The sequence below is a fragment of the Ciconia boyciana genome, chromosome 17, assembly GCF_034638445.1.
Source record: "Ciconia boyciana chromosome 17, ASM3463844v1, whole genome shotgun sequence".
Taxonomy (NCBI): domain Eukaryota; kingdom Metazoa; phylum Chordata; class Aves; order Ciconiiformes; family Ciconiidae; genus Ciconia; species Ciconia boyciana.
In genome coordinates, this window is record NC_132950.1 from 3,783,207 (window position 1) to 3,806,987 (window position 23,781).

At 42.0% G+C, this 23,781-nt stretch overlaps 1 protein-coding gene across 1 annotated transcript in view; it reads right to left on the reverse strand.

The window, feature by feature from the left end:
- LOC140660973 (sphingosine-1-phosphate transporter SPNS2-like) overlaps positions 1 to 23,781 on the reverse strand; it is a 142,681-nt gene that overhangs the window by 71,091 nt on the left and 47,809 nt on the right. The window contains exon 3 of the mRNA XM_072882494.1: positions 5,894 to 6,030. Coding sequence (XP_072738595.1) covers positions 5,894 to 6,030 — 137 coding nt within the window. The remainder of the gene's footprint in view (positions 1 to 5,893; positions 6,031 to 23,781) is intronic.

Below are 23,781 nucleotides of genomic sequence, written 5' to 3' on the forward strand. Positions count from 1 at the left end.
CGGGGCACTATACCAGCATTACACATAGGGCCGTAACAGTAGCACTCAGTAATCTGAGTGTTGACACCGCTGGCAGTTAGAATAGCAACACTATTGTAGTATATTACCCACCCTAATCTCTTCCTTTCTGATAAGAGAGTACGCAGTGGACTATATTTTTCCTGAGCAGTCTAGCAAAAGGGCGAGCGTGCAGAAATCCAAATGTCAATAGCACATGCTCATCTGTAGGGTTCCAGTACCACATTAAAGGCTGGCAAAATACACCAGAGCCATCTAACAGCCTTTGTCCACGAACACCCCGTACCGATTCCTGTAACAGCCACACGAACTGGCAGGGATTGCACGTGAAGGAAGGGATTGAATGTATGTGCAGCAGACTTCACAAAGCTGCTTGGGAGAATCTAATTTGCCTTCTTTCTAAAAGATAGTTCTGCTCAAAAGTAATAAGATGGAACAGTGGGATATAAACATTCCAGTAATTCATGGCGACTTCAAAGGTAACACTCAGTACTCTTCTTACATACAAAACGATGGCTTGGGGCTTTTGGTTTTGTTTGTTTCTGTTTTTCAAACTGTGGATTTACGCTACACAGTGGAAGCAAAGGAACAGAAGCTGTATGTTTTATAATACAACTTCTGCCAGAGTGCATAAGACGAAAGGCACCTTTTTTTTTTTTTTTTTGAGTGAATCATCATGTGTAGGGGGGCAGGGTTGGTTTATGTTTACATTTTTTAAAATTAACCCAGCTAACCATTTGTTCCATACAGCACGTAATTTGTTGCTTCTCTTTTAGCACTCCTTGAAAGACAAGCTTTGGAAATAAACATACATCTGGCAAGTCTGAAAGACAGGACTTTAGCAAGCGCTGCAGGCTAACTGGAATTCCACAGTGGACTATTTGCTTCCCCTTTCAGAGATAAATCAAAAGGAGAGAAAAAGAAAAAAATCACTAGTAGAAATACCTATCCAGATTAACTGGCAGTGGGAGCAAAAAGGTTTTATCATGTTAGCTATATCCACATTTAAACAGAAATATTTACCAAGAACTGGAGGATTCAAAAGCATGTTCCTGGTTTACCTTCTTAATTCTTTGCTTTTCCATTTCCAGACTTTCTGCCATCTGCAGCTCTGATGTCTCCCAGCAAACCCACATTACCACAGCCTGGTCTAGCTGATTATTAGGTACACTTGGTCTCCCAGCCTAGTGGAGCCAAACTACTTAGAATACTTTGCTCATCTGTAAACCAGCATCCCTTTTTCACAGCATATGCTTTATTCAAGATCTTTACATGGGAAATAGCAGTATTTCACAAGACTGGAGAACAGTCTGCAACTTACCACCTCCAAGCTCTTTCTCGCTTTAAGAAACTGGTGTCTGCCCATGAGGGAGAGGGGTCCTGATCTCTCAGAAGTTTGTGCTAAGATGGTTAGGAAGGCTAGCACCAAAAGCAAGGTTTCATGTAAGACAAATTTCTGGCCGAAGTAGTCAGCTGTAAGAACTATTATTACGCCTAACAGATGTGGATATCCAAGCAGCCAGAAACAAACTCTCAGCACATGGCGTAATCACTCCTGATAACCAAGTTGCTTCACATGAAACTGTTCAGAAAGGGAGAATGGTGCAATTGGGATTACAGACTCTTTCCAGTGACATTCTGGAATATAAACCAGCTCAAGATGATCAGCCACAACACAGGCAATTACGCACTATGCTCATCAAAATTATATCTAGACAAAAAACTGGTTACTTAATAAATCAGAGTTTATATTGATACAGAGGCAGACAGACACGTATTTAGCTTTTTGTGCGGATGGAAATGCATCTTGGTAAAGAAACTCCGTGAAGTCTGTGCGCTCACTGCATTTCTCTGTGATACGACCCTATACGGCACAGCAGCTCACTTATTTTTTGCTGATTTATTATGGAGCATGAACCAACCACCAGAAAGCGTTTTCTCCAAATGCTTGCCAAAAGCCAAAACAACACAAGAAAGGGTTTTGCAGGTGAAAGTACCAGAATTTGTGTACCCGCAGGTGCAGAACTGATTAAAAGGCATGCATAAAGGGAGGTAATTTCTAAGCAGGTGTTTGTACTTACAAAATACAAATTAAGATATATGCATACTTTACTGAAGTTTCTATAAATGGAGTTAATCTAGAGATACATCTAAATATGTACCAACTTTAACTAATTTTATACTAATGAACAAGTTTGTTAATGTTTTTTAATGCAACTTTTATTTTAGAAAGTGACAAACAGTGTTACAGAACAGAAATGTGCAAGTACCAGAGACAAAGTACAGGAGGACTCATTTCTTATTTTTCTACAGAGAAATTCTGCACTAATATAAATTGTCAAATCACATTATTTGACAGAATAAAAAGTGAACTTTTCAGTATTATCCCAGTGTCGTTACTTCTGATTATTTTCTTTAGTTAAATTTATCATTAGCTATTTTTATGCATGAAACCAGGTGTATTTATGGAATTAGTCTCTGTTATGTATTTATTTGGGTTTCTTATTTTGATCTGTTTTAAATTAATTTAAGACCTCATGAACAGTAACCAAACATTTACGTATCTATTTGTCCTATTGCTATTTTGCTATGCATGGAATTCATGCATTGTTGTTTTCTGTAACTATCACCCCTTATATACTCTGGAACTATCCGTAAATTTTGGTCTGATTTTCTTTTTTTCCTGTGAGAGCCTATTATTTAGTTATTTAGTAACTACTAGCAGATAAGAGATTCATTCTTCATTTATTTGATGGTCATTATTCCATATTAAAAGCCCAAAGATATTTGGTAATAAATAACTAAGGATATTTTAATAAGTGGTTACAAAACCTTAATGCAGTGCTCTCTAGCAACTACGTGTCTGCATGGCATATATATGCAATTCCCTGTTTTATCTGCCAATTTTCAGTCACTATCTTTTTAACCCAAACAGCATGAAATAGCATTTAGATAGTATCTTAGATGAACTGTTTCATTGTGCTCCAATCCTTTTTTCCACATCAAAATCCATCTCTCTGAGGCAGTTTCTCACTCCATGTCCTTTTCTTGCCACACAGGTATTTCTTTATTGAATAACTTGATAGATAAGAATTAACACATCCTTTTCTGTATGCTTGTTTGCACGATAAATTACAAATAATCTAGACATTCGCTCAAATGATAGAATTTTGATTGTTTTCCTTTAAGTGTCCAAATTTTAGCCAGGAACTAATATTAACACCACACTGCCAAAAACCTTTACAAATTGGGTGCCTTCAGAGTCCACCAGCTCTGTAGCTGCTTTCTGCCTTTGTTAAGCTGTCTCTTTCCATTTACACTCCAAATTTGAACTCTGCGGATGCATACTCTATTTAATTACACAGTGTTAGCACACACGAGGCACTAGACACTGTCAAAATTTGAAGAAAGGCAATCCCTGAAGACACAGTTTGCTATTTCTACTGAATGGCTATTGTTTCTCGCCTAGTTCGGTATTTTTGCTGTCGCCACATAAAGGAGTTTTCTGTACGGTATGTCAATGGGCTCAGCCTGTGCCAACTTGCTCCTTCTAGCCCTGTGTTTTCATGTTGATTTGGATGTGAGTCCTTATCTACTTACAGTAGTCTTACTATTGCTTTTATTTGTGCCAGCAAAGAGTTTTTCATATTTCAGCTCCTAGCCTTCCTCCCCAACAAACACATATACTGTCTTAAAAGAAAAAAAGAAAGTTGAGAGAAGAGCCAGTGTTTTGCTCCTCAAATGAATCCTATAAGAGAAAGATCAGGAAAAATGCCTAGTTAGTCACTGCATAAAGAAAAAAAAGCTGCATCAGCTCTTCTCTGACCCGTTTTCTCATTAGTACTTCAGGAATTCACCTTGTTCAATGTGGCATGTCTTCCCAATTAGAGATCAGGCCTCCAAAAAGGATACCAAAGTGGTAGGGATACTATGTGAAGTTGGGATTATTCTTACGACCTTGCTCAAATGCTGCGCCACTGGGTTGAGCACATCCATACCGCAGCTGCAAAATTTTCCATAATCTCCTGGAGCAGGTAACAAGAGCTGGGCATGAGACCTCTGGCTTAATAGGTAAGTCTTCCAGTAGAGTTGAGGATCACAGTAAAACCAGGACAGGGGATTTTTCTCAGTATTTAGGAGATTGTGTCCAAGGTTGTAGTTTGGGTCCAGAGTTAGCAAGAATGCAAACCCAGGAGGAATCAACACAGGTCAGGCTATTTTGGTCTTGGCTCTCTTGTGACTTCCAGAACATTGGGGTTTGGATTCCAAACATATTCCAGCTTTATAAACATTATTCCCCCTTTCTTTGGCTAAAAATATGCCACTTCCACTCTGAGCTCCTGTATACTGATGACCATATGCATTAATCCATGAACTACTTCAGCTAATAAGCCCCAAACCCTTCAACTGAAAATCAACTCTGAAAACATAGATTACACCAGGTAGTGTTCCACTACCTGCGACTACGGGACTAGGTCTATTGCAGAGGGAGCGATGAGAACCTGAGCATGAATGCGTGTTTATAAGCAGGTAATCTGTCCCTTCATAAAATGCTTCCCTCTTTGGGCTCTGATCACAGCTGCTTTTGCAGAATTTTATGAAGATAAATTACAAAAACAAAAACAACCCCCCCCCCAAAAAAAAAACCAAAAACAAAAAACCCAAAAGAAAACCAAAACACCCTCTTCATTTTACATGGGAGATGTTCTTTCTCTGGAAAGGATGCTTCCTGTCCAATTATAAACCAGAACAATTTACTAAGTTAAAGGCTTCTACATTTGGCCATATGCATTTTTCTTTGGAAATGCAGTGAACACGAAAGCCAGACAGACATGTGACTGCCACTGCCCACTTTGGGTGGAAATTCTCTTTTATTAGAAACTGCAGAGCATGTGTGTGGGCAGAAGGGAGCAGGGCGGAGAGGTTTAGTCCCTGGTTGTCATTCTTTAGGCGTGACCACAATGCTGCAATCTCTGGAACGCAGCTGGACAGAAAGGATGAGGAATGCCCCTGCCTCCCTTGGGGAAAACAGCCTGATGATGCCAGGAGCTGTGATTTCTCTCTCCAGGAATGTTGCCACCTGCAGCAATTAAACCTCCTCTATAATATGATTTAAACAAGAGGATGTTTTTCCCCAGAAAATTCCAGATCATTGTTTCCTCCAAGTGCCTCTGACAGGCAAGAGAATTAATGCAATAAAGAGTCCTCAAAACGGGGTACCGTGGCTGTCCTGAAAGCAGGTGAGAGATGCTGTGCATAGCTTGACAAAACCAAGTGAGCCTGACAACTCCATCATCAGTTCCACAGACATATCCATCAACGAGCATTAAAGGAGCTGAAACTCTGTCTAATCTCTATGCTATCATCCACCTTCACCGCCTTTGTTGGACAGGAAACACAGCGCATGCGTAGAACCACTGCTGGATGCATTTTGTCATTCCACACATTTTGTCATTCCACGCTTCCCAACAAACTCCAGTGGCTTCTGTTACATATCAGAAGACAAGAGAACCACTATATAGCCACGGATTATTTTTTTCCAAGTCTTTTTTAAAACCTTTTAAAGTTTGTTTAGGATCTCCCTCAAACCAAAACCCTTATGTCAACAGAAATTCTTGCTTAGACATGCTTCACCTGTTATTTTTTATGAATGTGCATTATCAAAGAATAACAGCTTTCACAGTTAAGAAAACACAGTTACACAGATCACACTGTGCTCACAAAAGGTCAGATAATGCAACATGCTCTATGTCAAATACAGACCAGAGGGATGTGTTCCCCTTGAGTACCCTGCGATGGGGAGTGGGGCTTTTTTTAGGAACTTACTGTCCCTCTTTTCAGGACATCCCGCAAAGTGCCTTTGCAAAGATCTTACCTGTTCAGTGATGAAGGAGCTTGAAAAAGTGACAGCTGACCAAAAGAAGATCCCACAGCTGAGAATGATCTTTCTGTTGAAACGGTCACCAAGGTAACCAAAGATAGGCGCCGCAACCATGAAACTACAGATGAAAACTGCAAAGGAGAGAAAAAGGAAAGAATCATTTAATGAACATCAGGCCAAGAACATGAAAACTAATTTTCTGCAAGCCAAATCCTCTAGAGAGCAGTTCCATTTAATTAGACATTCTGCAGCCCTGACTTACAAAGTTGCGCAGTCTGATAGGCTTTCAGAAGTCAGTGTTTCCTTAATCAAACAGATTTTTCATTCCCAGAGAAACTTCAGACCAGCGAACTCGTATTACATTTGAAAGCACCAGCCCCTCACAGTCTGCCGAGAGCTCAGCATCCGGGAGTGGCCAAAACCAGGACAGAATAAATTAAGAGCTTCTGCCTAAATGTCACTGAGAAGGTGAAGTGGAGGTTGGAAGGAGTTTCGAGCAAACAGAAGGCAAGCCAAGGGCTCCTTATTGGCTCTTGCAGCAGAGACCAGAGAGAAATAGGCCACAGAAACTGAAGTTCTTTCATCCTTCCTAGCAGTATTTTAAGGCAACCATGAAACAGTGAGGAAAAACGGTTAACACTACTATCATCCTACTGGCACCAGCCTGTAGTTAGACAGAAAGCTCCCATCTCCTCATTAGATCCTTTCACCAGCACTGAACTTGTATTTAAACCCATCACTGAGCAACAACTTCACTAAAAGAAAGAGTTTTAACCTCCAAAGCCCTAATAGGCCACAAATGTCCTCATCTGAAAGACTACAAATTCACCTTTTCCCTTTGTTTCCCCTACAAAAAACCTCAAAGGATTAACCCAAGACCTTCTGTCATGTAGGAATGAGGCTCTTGCTAGAATAACCTCTGCAAAATCTCCTCGACTTCAGAGTTCACTCCTCCAGCCTAGCTCAAAACAATCTGGCCAGTGACACCACTGAAAACACCTGAGATAAGGCACTCGCACCATATTCACGATTAATTTGGAACTTGGCAGAAATCGCCAGATTTTAAGCTGATTTATACCTGGCTTTTGTCTGTCCACATTAGAGATTTGGATAAGAGCAGCCATGTTGATTTTATTGCCCTGTAGTATGAACTTTTTGACTTTCACTGACTGTCTGGGTTCAGCAAACCCAGGAGGATTTGGGTGGGACACTGGAATACCTGGAGATCCCTGTTTAGTCACAGAGTTATGACGCTCACTAATTATGGGGCAGTTCCTGCAAGGCAGGATGGGTTTTTGGCATTGTCTCACTCTAGCCGTCTACTTTTTATTGTATAAAAGGGGGTGGGATGGATAGAATAGGAAAAAAAAAAGAAAAGGTAAGAGCAGAGGACACACACCCCTTTGGTTGGAATGCGCACATAAAATTAGAGTGGTTAAGACCCAAATTATGAATTTTCATGGCTGATGATATACGATAGTTCAAAAACATGCAGAATGCTGAACTATGAAATGATCTAAATGTCTCTTCTTTTTTAATATATTGAGATGTCAAAGCTGCTTTATAAATAATACATATCCATTTGCATCTATATTTTGTGAGCCATATGATTGTGTGTATATCAATTTTGCACTGTGATATTTGATAGGAATTACAGATTTACTCTTTTTACATTTAAAGTAAAATAAATGGAGATAATACAGAAATGGTAAGACATGAAAAGAAGCACATGCAACATTATTTCACATAGTTTCAATAGTATTTCAACATATTTCAATACTATTTCAACAATACATTTCAATAGTAATGCCATGAACAATGTTGCTGTTAAGCTAGCACATAAACCCTATTGATAGACAGAACGCTCAGTCCCTGCATCTATCCCAAAATCCTTGTGCAAACAAAACCTGTTGAATACGACTACAAGAACTTATGCAGTGTTTTCATCTCCTGTAGAGAAACTACACAGCTAGTCTGAAACCCAGCTTAGCACTCTATCCCCAGGAAACCGGTCCCCATGTCAGTTTGTGGGGCTGGTACCTCTTAGGGAGACCGGGCAGCACTGCTGGCCCTTCCCTGTCGCATGCACGCCCCCGGTGCAGAGCCCAGCTTTGCCAGACAGGGCTGTTGCATCTTTCCGGCGCCGGTCTCTGCTCTTGCAGGCTCCAACCTCCTGCTCAGTTGGTGCACGCAATGCTTGGCGTAGCCCAAGAACCCAACCGTTCTGCTGACCCTGGTTCCCTGCTTAGTCGCAGGACAGGGACTGCCTGGGTAAACGCTCTCCTTCCCACGCAGGGGCATTTTGTCGTGCTTGCCCACCCCTGCAGCACCATCCAGCTCCCTGAGCTGCACATCCCTGAAAGCCTTGATCTCCAGTGAGCTTGGATCTAGTAGTCCAGAAGTGGTTTACAAATCTCTGCTCTGCAAGGGAACATCTGCACTGGCCCCAGTCCAACAAGGCACTTAAGCACGCGCTTATATTAAGGACTTTAGAGTCATCAATTCCATGATTAAGTGCTTTCCTGAATTAACACCAAAGCGTTCGGCACCTTGCAAATGTGCAGCAACCTGGCATGAAGGATATGTGACTGTTTATTGGGAACGAGAAGCAGAAAATTACTCTGACTTGTACAGAGCAGCATGCCCATTGTAATTTGACCTTACCCTTGGAAGGACACTGAAATTCATTCATCTCAGAATCAGATATTCTGCCATTTTTACGATGTAAAAAGACACGAAGCTAAAAAGGCTTCCAAGGGAAAATTAGAAACATCCAAGTCAGCATCCCACCATTTCAAATATCAAATAACTTGATTAATTCAACTTTGAGACATGGAGGGTGTGATCCAAAATTCACATTAATCAGTGGGATTATTAGCTTCAATGACCTCTGGATCATAAATGCAAAGTCTAATTCTGGAATTTGGGCAAAAGCAGGCAAAAAGCACAAACCTCCTCTTTCCAATAAAACAAACCGAAAAAAAAAGACCGTCCAACGCCTTTCCAGCAACATACGTCCTACTGTTACTCAAATACCTTTGGAAAATTTATTTTTGGAAGATTCTGAACTGAGCTGTGAGCTTTGTCACCAGTAAGCAGCTGACTTGACAGCTCTACAAGGTATAAAACGAAAGGACAGCAGAACCTAATAAATAATAGGTAATGGAACACAGCTGTCATAATAATAAATGCAATTTATATCAGAGTATTTATGACCCAAATATGCATCAGAGCATTGATTGACTCAAATAAATGCAGAGTATGATGCTGTGTGGTCTGTCAAAAGGATCTGCCTGTTACAGGCATTTCTCATGAATCAATTTTTGCAATTATTCCTGCAAATGACAGACAAGACTCCTGGACAACAGACTGGGTCGGCAGAATAGAGGTGAATAGATCGAGGGCACATTACCAGGTGGGATGGAAACCTGAGGGACTCTAGACCAGGAGTTGAGGTTCTGCGACAAGTAAAACACCATGAAGGAGAGATCTGCTCCAGAAGACAGAAAACCGCCAGCACATTCAGTTGGAGAGAGGGGCAGTAGAAACATGATTAATTTGTAGAGAAAGATGGCCACAGCATAAGGTAGAGGGATGCAATCCAGTGAAGGAGCCTGGCACTTGTGCCAGCCTCTTCCTCTCTTGCTCCTCTCCCCTCTTCCACAGCATTTTCTGCTCCTTGCACGCACCCGCTCCCCAGTTAACACCAAAGTGACACCACAGCAGCTGCTGCTTGGGCTCAACCCACTGCCACAAATCTTTTATATTAGGAGAGCGCTATGACAGAGGCTGGCATTTCATTTGCCTCTTTAAATCAACAGCTCCTCTTCCCATTTACACTTAAAGCCATCTCAGAATATTACCAGCTCTTGAGAAGACGTACAGTGCAAGCCAGGGCAGAGTTAGAAATCCAGTGGGATTTGGGATGAGCTGCTGAAAAGGTAGTGATCGCCTTTGGAGAAGCTGTGGGCAGGTATAGCTATGTCAGTCAACATTATGTATGCTGTACAGCTAATTTCTCTCGGTAAATGATCTCCAGCAGTGCCAGCAGAAGTGGCTCAGTCCTAGCACTGGGTGGAGCTGAGATACATTTCTGCAGGAGCAAATTATCATGTGAGCAAAGGATGAATAAACAGACACATAATGAATGCCATCCCAGGAGGGAGGTTCTTTTAAGTACAGGTATTTTCAAAAGGAGATCCCATTTGTCTTTATACCTCCCTTTGTGGCTTAGCTGCTGAACTGCCGACTGCGGTGAGAATGCAGGAAGAGAGTAATTGCCCAAACAGGATGGCTTGGTGTCTATTTCTGCCTCTGAATGCCTGTCCCACCCTGTACAGGTGCACCTTCACAGCCAGCACTGCCCAGCTTTTTCTGTGCATGGCTGGAATTACAAAAATGTGCAGCATAAAAAAAATATGAAAATCTTAAAATTCCCACCCAAACACCCACCAGAGAAGGAAAGCATCCTCCCCAGCCTCTATTGCCTACTTCACGTACTGTAGGTTCAGTGATCTGCCAGGGACTATGGCCAGGGAGCTGCTATGCAGCCCACACTTTCCCCTCTCAAGAGCTGTCTCTGTACCCAGTGGAAAACTAAACCCCCAGACAGTGGAAGCACAGGAGATGAGGGGAGAGGGAGAAACTGAAGGCTTTATATTTAACGGTCACAAAAAGCTCCTGCCTACTGGAACTAGACCTCATTACTCTTATTTTTCTCCTCTTTCCCTCCAAACAAAAGTTGACCAGCTTGACTCTACAACTGTTCCCTGAAACAGCTCTGACCCATCAGCTTTCCACCCCTTGACTCCAAAGACACTGTTGCCTCTGTCTCACTTGCTCTTTTCTTACGTGGACTGATCACCCTTTGTATCTCAGAGAGGGGCTTCTCCTGCCAGCGGGCCATCCATGTAGGATAACCAAGAAGGAAGAGAAGCGTTGACACAGAGGCACACGCAGAGGCTGCATTTCCTCAGTTACTGGAAGGCTGAGAGGATCACAGGCACCTCCAAGAAAAGATCAGTTTTTCGGTTTTAACTTCAAGCGCACAGGTTTTATTTTTTCCTATCAGGAATAATGCTAGAAAGGTTCAGGTTCAGGTAAAGATAGCCCGCTCTCTCTACACAGGGATGCTCAACAAGAAAAAAAATAGTGGCTGTCTTTGAGCTCTGAGTCAGCATGAAACCGGCTAATTGAGAGCTGACAATGTGTTGGCTCTGTGGAAGGCAAACCCAGACAGCCTCTGCCTCAAGGGACTGGCAATCCACTTAGACACAGCAAAGAACTATGAGCTGTGAGGTTGTTAATATTTTCCCAACAACAAATTTCCAAACAATGAGAACGCCTAAACACCCAGCTCGCTCTGGATGGGATAATTCATGGGTGTGTACAAGCACAATCCTGCTCCTTCTGCATGAGACACTGGCATTTGTTCGAGCTACTTCTACTCCAGGGACTTTTAGTCTGAATGCACGTGTTCCTCAAGCTGCTTATGGGACCAGCTGCCATCTACCTGCAATGGTGAATAAAGATTCTCCCAACAGCCCAACCAGCCCCTCTGTTTCAAAGACATGTTTTTGCAATGCTTCTTTTTTTATTTTCATTATAGTTTTATGCTGTTATACTACTACTCAGCACAGACATACACAGCACATTTAATCACAGTGAGGCTTGATTAAAGAGGGACAGAGGGACAATTTAGAAAGGAAGTTAAACATCATTAATTTCTACTTCAGGGCTAAGGAAATTAAGACACGGGAAAGTGACCTGCCCAGGATGAACCACGCCGGTCTTCCACCTTCAGCAGTGCCCTGTTTACGGGACAATATCTATGCTAAAGGTATTTTTGAAGGTCTACAATCACAATTAAAAGTGAATTTTTTTCTTACAGCACCATACAAGCCAAGCAATAACAAAGCTCCTTTCATGCTACTTAACCTGATAGTTCAGACACAACATGGTGACATGACCAAGGTAAAAGTGATACCTGACTAGGGGGCAATCCAAGGCCCCGGGAAATCTCAGCCGTGTGATTTAAAATGTTCATCCTTTGATGGAGATGAATTCTGACAATACAATTGCTTGTACAAAATATCACCCTTCAAATCATCATTATCACAAACTCTGCTATAGGTATGCTGTTAGATCATTCTCCACATGGACTTTGTTTTACTTCATTTCTAATTCAACAGCCAACAGATGGATCATGTTACTGCGTTTTGCCAAGTGCAAAACACAAGATCACCAGGTTCCAGACTATCATGCAGACTAGAAGTTTCTGACAAGTGTAAGGAGCTTTGAAACACACCATCAGTTCCGTATGTCATGCAAAGCTGTCATATACTGACAAGACTGAACACAGGAGCATTTAAAAAAAAAAAGGCTTGAGAACACACCAAATCAATTGGACTTAAGCATACAAATGTTTGGTTTGGACATGGCCTGAAATGCTCTCCTAGAACAGACCACAGTACAAGAAGAAATAGAGAATTTCATAAATGCCTCATTCTTGTGTGCTTGTGTCCTCAGCAAATTAACAAGGAGTTTTCGCCTTTTAAAGCAGTGCTTTAAAAGGTGTGGACCTAATTACTCACACTGATTGCATTTCTCTAGTATCTCTCTGTTTGGCAGGACACTCTAGATTGCCTTTCCCTCACTGCAGATGCCACTCATCAGTATTCAAGCTCCAACCTTGTCTTCTCCGTAGGGAGCATGTTGCAGCATGACGTGCCAGTTCTTCCCTTGAAGCAAACTGATATAAAATATAAACAACACGTTTAGAATGACTATATACACACGCAGTTGACATACACATCTACGTTGAGAAGAAGGCTGCTGTACGATAGCACTCAACTTCATTTGCTGTGACAGGGTCAGAACCTGGTTACAAAAACACACTTATGAAGACAGACAAGGCCTGAACACAGCTTTCCTGGCAAGTTCATGATTACCTCAACAGTACACAAGATGCAGCCCCGGGAAGAATTCAGTACTGATAATTCCACCCCTTTTCCTCACTGCAGAAACCAGATTCTTCCAAGAGTTAGCCCTTATATTCCCAGCAAAGGATATCCTGAAGGCTTGCTTTGTTCACCTTACCCAACAAGAATAATTGCTTCAGTGGGAATTGTTGGGAAATCCAATCCTTGGAAACAGAAAGTCAGATAAGAATAGTCAGAAAACCAGTCCAATAACACACTAATGCCACCTGAGCTTTGAGAGGAACTGTGGTGGGCAAAGAGCAACCACTGTGGTCAAATATAAGTAACTGCTGTCAAAACTGCCGTATATATAGTACAGTATACCATTGATCCATATGGGGTGAGTATGTGATGTCATGGATGCGAGAGATAGTTCACTCACTCTGTGCATTGCTGCGTAGGGGTGGAAAAATATTCCTCTTCAGTCCCAAATACCTAGACAACAGCTACAAGCAGTAACTCCAACAAAAGTGAAGGCTAAAAAGGGAAACAACCCTTACACGCGAGCACTGCTGCCCACAGACTGGCAAAGACTGGAGTCCAATGGCCATGGCAGTTCCTTACATGAGTAGGCTTACAGAGAAAATCATTCAAATACAAATCAAACCATTGAACATTGAACTCAGCAAATCCATCTGCAAGTACTGCTGCATGTCCAGTAGTGGAAGTAAAACCATAGCTGTAAGATGTGAACTACCGCCATTCTGGTCTCCTAAAAAGCCCATTTTAAGGGCTGTTCAGGGGATACAGGACAGTTTGATGACCACCAGTGAGAGGTGACTATCACCAGTGAGCTGTCAACTACTGACTCTGGCACTGCTACCGGCAGGCTGAGACAGGCACATGCCTGCAGCAGTACTGCTCATAACCAGAAGACAGAGACCCAGAAACTATCAGGTACAATGCACTGCAGAGAACACGAACCCTGCCATAATATATACTGCCTCCCACAGAAACTTAGAGGAAAGACAAACAATGCCTCCAGCCTACTTTCTATAGGCCTAAGCCAGTATCTCTATAAAACTGACCACTCTATGGTCCTAGCTTCTATAGTCCATAGCATACCAGCACTCCCTAAAGAGTAGTAATGATGCTCCTTTCACTTAGGTCTCACAAATACTGCTGTAACATTTCAAAGTTTGAAATCAGTCTTGGTTTCCTGATTCAGGCAATCAGTGTTGTAAAGGCAAGGAAAAAATGGCTTTGAATTAAAAGCCAAGATCTAAAACAGCACTCAGATTTTTCACTTTTTTTTAATTAATTTCCGATATTATGTCAATTGAAGCTGCATCTAAAGATTCAGCTGTTCATATCTTGCTTATTGCTAAAGCAATTAAGTAGAAGGTTATTCACAGTTATTATTTCACAACCATTTTCCACATCCACTGAGGTCCAATTCTATCACGCTGCACTTCAAAATTTTTTATCTAAGTATACAGTGGAAAAGCTAGCATTTTACTGTGTTGTTCAGTCTCTCTGAATGTTCAGCAAATTTACTTGGAGCAGGAGCTAACTTGCTGCTAGACTGAATTTTGAACAGCTATACACAGACAACATAATTTAAAAAGAAGAGAGGAAAAACCCAAACCCACCTTCTGCTTTTCACTTTGGGAATTACAGTGATTACATTACCATTGTTTTAAAGGGATTTGGGCAACCTGGACATCAATAAACCAGTTACTGTATTCCTAGAGATCTGCTTCATAATACAACACCGCAGGCAGCAGCCCAAAGGGACGGTTCCAGCGTGCAGCTTGCAGTCCACTGCGTCCCTCTCGCCTAAGCTGGCACTTGCCTGACCCTGCAGCGAGCTGGTTCTGGGAGACCAGCAGATAGCCAGCCCTGATGAACACCTTTTGCAATGAAATATATAGTGTATTTGCTAGCGGAATGTCTTCTGTGGCTACACAGTGCGTTTGATCAGGGGATTAAAAATTTACCCATGAGAACATTTGAGGAGGAGCAGACACCACATCTCCAAATCAATTAAAAAAAAAAAAAAATCTTCACATCAGGGTCAGTTCCACAGTCTGGTTCATTACAGGGCGGCCAAAAAGAGGGGGCAGGAACAGGAGGCTGTGGCAGAGTTTGCTTTCCACAGTAGTGCCATACAAAGGGCATGCAAATTATTGCCTAAGACAGCATTAGATTGCTGACACTTAGCAGCAGAACCCAGAAAATGAGCTTGCCTGTCAGTGTTTAAACTCTGCTTTTGCATTTCTTACCGCTCGGAAATGAATGATTAAATAAGTGAAGGCCACTTTTGTTTTATAGCCACCTCCACTTTGAGTTGTATTTCTGCAAAACGCTTTTAGTGTGGTTTGATTTAGACTCCTGACCAAAGTCGATGGAAGGACTCCCACTTGATTGAGTGGGCATTAGAGCTGAGCTTTTTGTTTAGATCTAATGGCTTACGAATCCCCAATGACAGCAGAGATCAGAACCTCTTTACTGCTAAACACGTTTTAGTACTTGTAAGTTTACTGCATCCCTGTAACGTAAAAGGTTGTTACTGGGAAAAGTACAGAGAGCATCAACAAGAATTGTCAAAAGGATGAAACAGGCCCTTTTACAGTAAAGCATTAAACATACTGGAAAAGAAACAACTGAGGTGGGATATAGAAGAGATCTAGCACCATGAGTACCATGGAAAAGGGGAAAACTGAATCAGCTCCTCTCTTAGAAGACTGACCAGGTGGCATCAAATAAGACTGGCAGCTGCAAAATTCAAATCAAAGGAGGTATTTCATGCACAAAACTTTACTAAACACTGGGATTTTATCACAGGAGGCTATGGGAGCTCAGAGTTTATGTTATTTCAAAACAGGAATGGACAAAGTCCTGGAAGAATAGTAATTTAAGGACTGTTAAAAGATAACTCCTCTGGTTCAGAGAGTCCTCAACTATCTAGTTGACAGGGTATACCAGGGACCTATCACCATAAACTTGCCCTGTTCTTTTATCTTTTCCCCTATATATGTGCTATTGATCACAGCAAAGACTGAATAATACACTAAAAGGACCTCTGGTCTGGACTGGTACAACTATTCCCATGTTATTCTGAAAAAAAATTAAAAATTAGGAAGACAAAATTGCATCGGCATCATTTCCGCCAGCTTGATTAGGTAATGGCTTATTAACATATTATTGAGTTTCACCTAAAATTATTTCTAAAAGCTGGAACGTGGTTCACAGTTACTTTTCTAAAACCACAAGTGACTTTGTCCCCACACATGCACACTCACAGAGTAAAGTAATGAAGTACCTGGTCAGTTAACAGAAGCTTCGTCCCCTTGCAATTTCTTCTCCATTTGACTGAACCGGCTCTGACTATTTGAGAACTTTGGAGCGAGAGAGGACATCGTCCCTGCCTGGCTGCAGCCTCGCTGCTCATACAATGCATGACATGGGGCGGTTTGCCATTGCCCGATCAGTTGCAGGGAAACTTCATTAACTTAGCTAGCCAATTAGGATGGATTTGTATTTGTTCTGGTCAATCCTGAATTAGACGTGAGATCCCAGAGGTACAGAGATTGGTCAACAGCTTTGCAGCGCTGCAACGTCGTGAGGGACGCGGCTACAAGATTGGTTTTGCCTCAACACAACTAAAACAAACACACCTAAAACAATCTTAGCTGCTGTTACAGAAACAGCCAGTAATCACTCCTAGCACTCATTAAAGTCCACATTTGAAAGAACAGCAGTTTTGCTTTCCCTTTTCTGTGCAGTTTTTCAGGATGTTCTGCACACATGCCGTCCATCCAAGAGCTTCAGTCACAAAGAAGCTTCCAGCAGGGAGGAGGGCAGCTCTCATTTCCCAGGAAGATGAAGCACCTATACCCAGGGCTCAGGGCTAGAGAAAGGCATTTTTAAAAAATGCTTTTTAAATGCTTTTAAAAAATGCTCCACAAACCCAAAGGATCTTTATTTTATTGTATTCCCTTCCTCTACTTGAGATCTTGCTTTTGCCATTGCAACTATGATACCAGGCATGCATTACAACCGCATTCACAGAAGCCTTTGGAAAGAAAGGTGAGATCTTTTGAAAGAACTGGTCAGACTCTCCCTTGTGCCAGTACTGGAGCATGTGTGGCCATCTGGAGAGCAGAATCAGGGGACTGGTGAGGACTGAAAATTAACCTTATCTCTTTTCTGGCAGGTTCTCTGATCCATGGCACAGCAGTGCAAGTGCCAGGCAGGCAGCACAAACAGGCGGACAGGAGCAAGCCCATTTCCTTAGGGCAGGAACAGTTACGTGCACCTTTGCCCATTAAAGCCTTTTCGACCACAGCGTGCACTTAAACACACAAGAAATGACAGCCTAAAGCTGATAATGCAGAATAATCTAAATCCCTTGATCCTTGAAATCTGCATTGAGTACCATGAATTAGATTTAACTAGCAATAAAATACTTTAAATCTGTTATTCTCTTAATAGAATGATACATCATTTGTATCTGGTATAAAGAGAAATAGTAGTCCTTGTTTCCAATTTGAGATAGAGGGGGAAGACTGTTTTCATCCTAAAATGAGGTTTACCATCCTTCTTTACAACTGCACCACTAATCCTGCATCCTACCTCAACTAACATTTTAATTTCAAATAATTAACTAGCGTGCAATAGGAGTTATTCTGCCTCAAAGAGAAATCAATCTCAAAACCTACTTCCTGCAGCAACAGAGAACAGCAGAGAGAGGAGACACTTTGAAAGTGTACGGTGTATTACTAATACATTCTTTGCTACATGTAATTTACCAACAGCAGCAGCTTCCTAAGAAAAACAATGCAATAGGAAGTGCTTCCCTTGCTCTTTAGAGTGGAATCAAGAGCTGCTCATGCCACGGTACTCACAGAAACTTGCTCAAAGAAATGTTCATCTGACATATTCTTATCCCAGAGCTTTTGTCAGACTTTAGGTTTGTTTGGGTTTGTTTTTAAAAGGAAATTCACAAATAAATGACCATTCCGCAGTAGGAATGCCTTGCTAACCTCTACACATGAGCTCCAAATAGCTGCTGGTTGCATTTGCAAAGCAGGAGAAACCCTGCAGTGACCAAACATTTACTTCAGAAATGTGCCGTACAAACGGCTAGGGCACAGGCCAGCTAACGCAGTTGCAGTCCCATTACAGGGCGAGGGATTCGGGGAAGGCTGGTGCACAGATGCTGGTTTTGCTAGTAGTCTCGGCCAGAAAGAGACCCTCAGCCATCACCTTCCACCAGGGCCGCAAACCGAGGGGGATGTTGCAGCTCTCAGTCCTGAGGGCTGTCCTGGTGGGAGCTGCGGGGATGCCGCGAGGGGCAAGGAAAAGCAACGTCGGAGCCGTGCAAATCCACATGGCTCCGCTTTGGGAACGGGGAAGGGGACACAGTTCTTTGCTGGCATTCTCCCCGGGCAGCCAGTGGGACTGACTGATTTCTTTTTAATTATTATTACAGTTCTTTAGGGGGCTGTTGTACCATCTATAGTGGGCTTGGCAAAACACATGCTCCCTCTTTTGAAGGGAAAATGGTCATACTCTCATTTTAATTATGCAATTGGCTATCAACTAACACAGCACTGACAGCCTCATTACAAACACTGCTCTACTCTACATTACAAACATACTCTACTCTGGCCAGGACAGAGGTATGAAATGAGACTTTGCTCTCAAGCTTTTAATGTCTATCATTGACACCCACACAAGTTGTCCTACTGAGAGTTAAAACTGAAGACGTATCTGCAGATTACATGTTCCAAGAAATTGCTTGGGAAAGCCTGTAAACACAGGGCAAATGGACAGGAAACACTTTGGGGTTAATGAGCGACCTCCAGTGCACTCCAGATCCTGCTTCGGTGTTATCACCAAAGTGCAGGAGCGGAGCACCGATGTCTGGACAGGGAAGGACAAGGAATCACATTCACAATGTGCGTTTGTACACGTGCAAATAAAAGTGTGGCAGGGTTTGGTAAGCAGACTCCTTTCACACCTTTCTTCTGCAAAATTGTTACCTTTCCAATTCAAGTCATACATCTTCAAGAGTGCTTTTAGCAGACCAGGAAAACGGCAGCTTTTAAAATCAATAAAACCTCAATAAGTAAGAAAATTATCAATCTGAAGGGAAAATTGCCGATTCATCTCTGTGTATTGTAGCTAACTTCCTTCACAGAGGTCAGTTCAGATCTTTCTAAATTTCTAAACAGACTAACTTCACCCTGGGCTTACGCTGCCTGCCTCTAGTTATCTAGAGGAAGGCAGACATTTCTCAGATTAAACTGAATTTTAAGGGATGAAAATATATTACCTCTCATCACAAGACCTTCAAGAGGACATCTGAAATACCTGATTTTTATTCACTTGCTCTAAGATGCAGACAGCACCAAGAAGAGGTATTGCTTTTAAAATCCTGCCAACTGCAGCCTTATGCTAATTCACTTTTTTAGGAATAGAAATCGCCATGGAATGGGAGTATGCTAAAATCCACAGAAGATATGGATGCAAAAGCAATTGTGGGTAAGTGTTTTTGTTTGATGCCAATCCAACAGCCTGGGATTGTCTTATTCTCCTCAAAGTTTTTCCTCCAACCTTCCCCCCTCTCAGGGATCTTAGTGCTTGACATAGATAGCTTCATATTTATTTGTGGAGGAAGCACATAAATGTCTTAATGCTGCCCACCAAACCCTTACTTCTAAAAAGCTGCTTGCTGGTCACAGAGGGAATTTCAGTATTTTGTCCTGCTCAATTGCCTGCTTTTTTCTGAGTTGCCTGTAAAATACCATAGCGTCTCATGCAATGATAGCTCTTGCTATATAAGCTACCACCCATCAGGGACTGGACCAAAACCACACTAGTTTTACAGAGGAAATTTCTATAGTACTGGCTGGATTTCAATTCAAAGCAGCAACACAGAAGGAGAGAAAAGCATCTCTCGATGGAATCTCCCAGTTTCTCCTTAACAGCAGTGTCCATCTTTCTGCCCAAGGCACTGGCAGTGTATAAATAATAAGTCCCCCAATAAAAAAAATCTTTCATGTAACCTCAGGAGACCACTTCATAAGAACACGACAACAATGGCAACAGATCAGAAAACCATGTAGTCTTGCATCCTGTCTGTGACAGTAATCAGATCCTTCCGAGGAAAGTACATAAAATTCCTACACAGGCAGCTGAATTACTCAGAGGGTGGCTTAAGCCCTCCCAAGAATTATAATGTGTTATCCACATAAAGATCTGGTGTTTTAAGCTCTGGCCCTGACAACACTCCTTTTGGCATTCATGCCCACAAGCTACCTGTTCGGTGATAAGTTTTTGGAGTGCTTTCCGGCAAACTGACCTGTACTGATTGTTTCTGCATGATGAGGAAAACATAAGAAAAACACACACCCTACCTTTTCAAGACATTAATTACTTTATGTGCTTTTACATTACCCCCCCCCCCCCCTTAAGAACAAGCAAATTAATAATACAAATTATCTTTAAAACTACTCTCGTAAGAAGGAAGTGAAGGGCATGCATGTGAAGACAAAATGTGAGTACACGCAGGGGCCAGGGCTGGCTGGCTGAATTGGACTAGACACGGTGGCCAAGAGCGTCGTGTGTGTAAATGCACTTGCTGTCTAGTTTCATTATGAGTCACGAATTCTCTAAAAGGCAAGGAAGGAACCATTTGTGCTCTCACTTACCTTGTACCCTGAACTAATTCTTACTTGTTTTATTACCCCAGTCATTACACTTGCACAGTCACAGACACTGCGTGTTTAGACAAAAACAATTCACCAGTAGCTGCAAGGGCCAGGCAATGAAACGCTGAACCACTAGCCATGGCTGATTAACAGTACAGTGCGGGTCAGGGAGACTCTGGATCTACCTTTGGCAGAAAACAAGGCTCTAGCCCCTCAGCAGTTACCATGCTGCTTTCTCTTACCAATAAAGTCCATCAGGTAACTCCACCTATGCTTCTCTTGGGGACTGGCATCTAAACTACAAGAGACAGGCTTTCCAGACAACCACCAAACCCCACCATCCTAACACGATCCACTCACGAGCCAGAGGCATTAGGAACATGATCTTACGACATCCAGAATACCCTCAACTGCCACGGCTTTGAGTGTCCGGCACGCTTTAGAGGGAGTCTCATCATCATTTAAGCAGCAGTGGTCTGAGCACAGGATAGGGGTCATAAATACTTCCCCCTTCCTATCCAGTTCCACACAATGCCCATCAGCACTTAAACAACTCTCTGCCAAGGTACAGGCTTATCCACCTACTTTTCCAAATGCCAGCAAGATTTCAATAGGCTTTTGTACCACAAAGTAAACACAAAGAAACACTGCTGTTGCCTGCAATTTGCAATTACATATTGACGAGTAGGACAAGAGAGCTGAACAAACAGCAGGCCACAAATAAACACCTACAATGACAAGCAGTCTGCATCCTACAATGAAGAGGGATCACAGAATATGTAAGGAAGCCTCTCACAATTGTAAGTGGCTGGTGCTATTCGACAGAAATTATTCGCTGATTCAATTTTGCTGGCAGTATTTAGAAATGCTCTTGCCTCTTGCTGTTATAAATGGCAATTTGGACAAAGAGCAAGTGTTTCAGAGCGGCTGGGCGGCCTTCAAAAAGCGATAAATTCATTTAAGGAAATTGTTGAAATACTAACGTATCCCAATGTTTAATTTGCCATGGTTTGTAAAAGGAAAAGGATCGTAACTACACCGGAGAATGAATCGGGTCTCTGTCTGTCTTACAGTTGTTATTTCTAAGATTATCACCCACATGAATTTCCAAAGTGTCGTCCCTGACTTGCAAAAACACTTTAATACCAAGTTGAACTGCAGCTCCAGGAGTGAGCTTTGCAACTAAACTTGCATCTGTGGATAAAGGAACACGACCTCTGTAAAAGATCCCAAGGTTAATAGTTTCAATAGCCATGGTGCATGACTGGACCCTGTTTTAAATAATCCCTCGTTTTAAATTTATTTTGACTAGTATCTTTCTGGTAGAGTGAGTACTACTGGAAAACAACATACTGAAATGAATACTGCAATGCGCAAGGTTTGCAAACGCAATGCTTTCATGCACCATCAATTACATTAATGGAAAAAAGGAAAGACAATATTTGGTGAATCCATGGATTGTTAATGTATTAAAAAAGCCCATTTTATTCAGGCCTAAATATGTAGAAGGTGAGACTGATGACTGACCAGTGGCCCATGTGAAGTCAGTTTGTGTTCAGCACCTATTCCATTCCCTTCTGTAGAGACCACACCATCATGCATGTCCCAAGATGTCAGCTGGGCTTCATTATTAGCAGTCCTATACAGCCGAAAACTGAACCTTGGGGGAAAACTTGTCATGGCATTGCCAGCAGTTTATTTGGCTGGTGATCAGACAAAGGAGTCTAGTTTCTGGACTACAAATCCATAAAGAACAAGTTCAATAAGTACAAACAAGAAAAAATCAGGTCTTTTATATGCAATGCAAACATTTTCTCAGCTCAGTGTGTCATATACTGTATTGTCCAAGTCATTGGAAGGTATAACATTAGCAGCTGGTAGGAATATCTCACTGGGGAGCTTTTAGTGAAAATTCAACATCCATTGTATAATATCCTGTATTATTACCCTTGCTGCCATAAAACATCCTCAGTGAGAACAAGGGCAACTTTGGACAACTTGCTTTTCAGGAAAATCTGTTCTCTCTCTCCGCATTTTTTTCCAGAGACATCATCTTTTAATATTTTCTCTTTGTCTTGCCACCTTCCCCCCCCCCCGCCCCCAAATATGACACATTGTGTATCATACTTGCTGCCATATTATTACACCCATGGGTTTCAAAGCAGTTAGCACGCAGCATGATTGCTATGTTAGTCAAAAAGCTGGCAGTAACTGAAGGCTCTGGATGGGTTAAACAGAAATGAAACCACCTGCACCTCCTAGTGCAGGTACTGTGCAGACCCACATCGCAATGGAGCATAAAGACCTCACCCATCAGCAGGTTAGACAGACGTTTGTGGATTTAGCCTCACTGATCTTGTGAGGAGTTGGGAGGTTGTGTTTCCAAAGCATGCTGAGCTCTGTTTCACTTCCCGTACCCAAACCTGAATGTCCCTTGTGAAGAACACACTAATGACCTCTGTGCCCAGGACACTGGACAGCACAAGAGCCAGAGCAGAGCACTCCTCTACTAGATTCCACTTATTATTGTATCCACATCTAAAACGTCTGTCCCTTGACAGTCGCTCTGTAGCCAACAAACCCAAGTACCTTCAGCATAATAGCCAACTTGCAAGGCTGGTGTTTTGACAGATCGCGACAGATACTAGGGAAGCTAAACATCTTGAAGAAGTAGGTTTCTTTATAAGAAGAATCGCATGTTATATCATCGCATGTTATAATCTCATTGCATGTTATAAGAAATGCAAAAAAATAACCCTCAGAGATATATCCTCTTTCTAGGCTGGCATGACTAAGCAAAAGCAACCACGTAGCTGATGACAGTTTCAGCACTGTGAGCTATAGCAATGTAGTAGTACCTTAGATTTATATATTCCAGCAGTGTTCCTGTGAACCATCATATGGGCAGCATCTTGACGGTGGAAGATGTCAATTTAAAAACAAAATGGGGGAGGGAGAACAAAACCAGCAAAAATTATGAGACATTTTCATGTTCTCGTTCTGTAATTTTACCTTCAAGAAGATTGATAAAGGAGGTGGATTTATCTAGTCAAACACTTGCATGGTTCTCACCATAATAACTTTTTACATTAGCCCTTCTGAACTAAAATTTATTTTTAGTATCAGGTTTTTAAAGGATCCTCAACTCAATCACTAATTTTGAGCTTGCAATTTACCCTGGAAACATTTTTGCTGGTGCAATTTGTGCCACTTAACTACTTTGATTTGCAGGCACAATTAG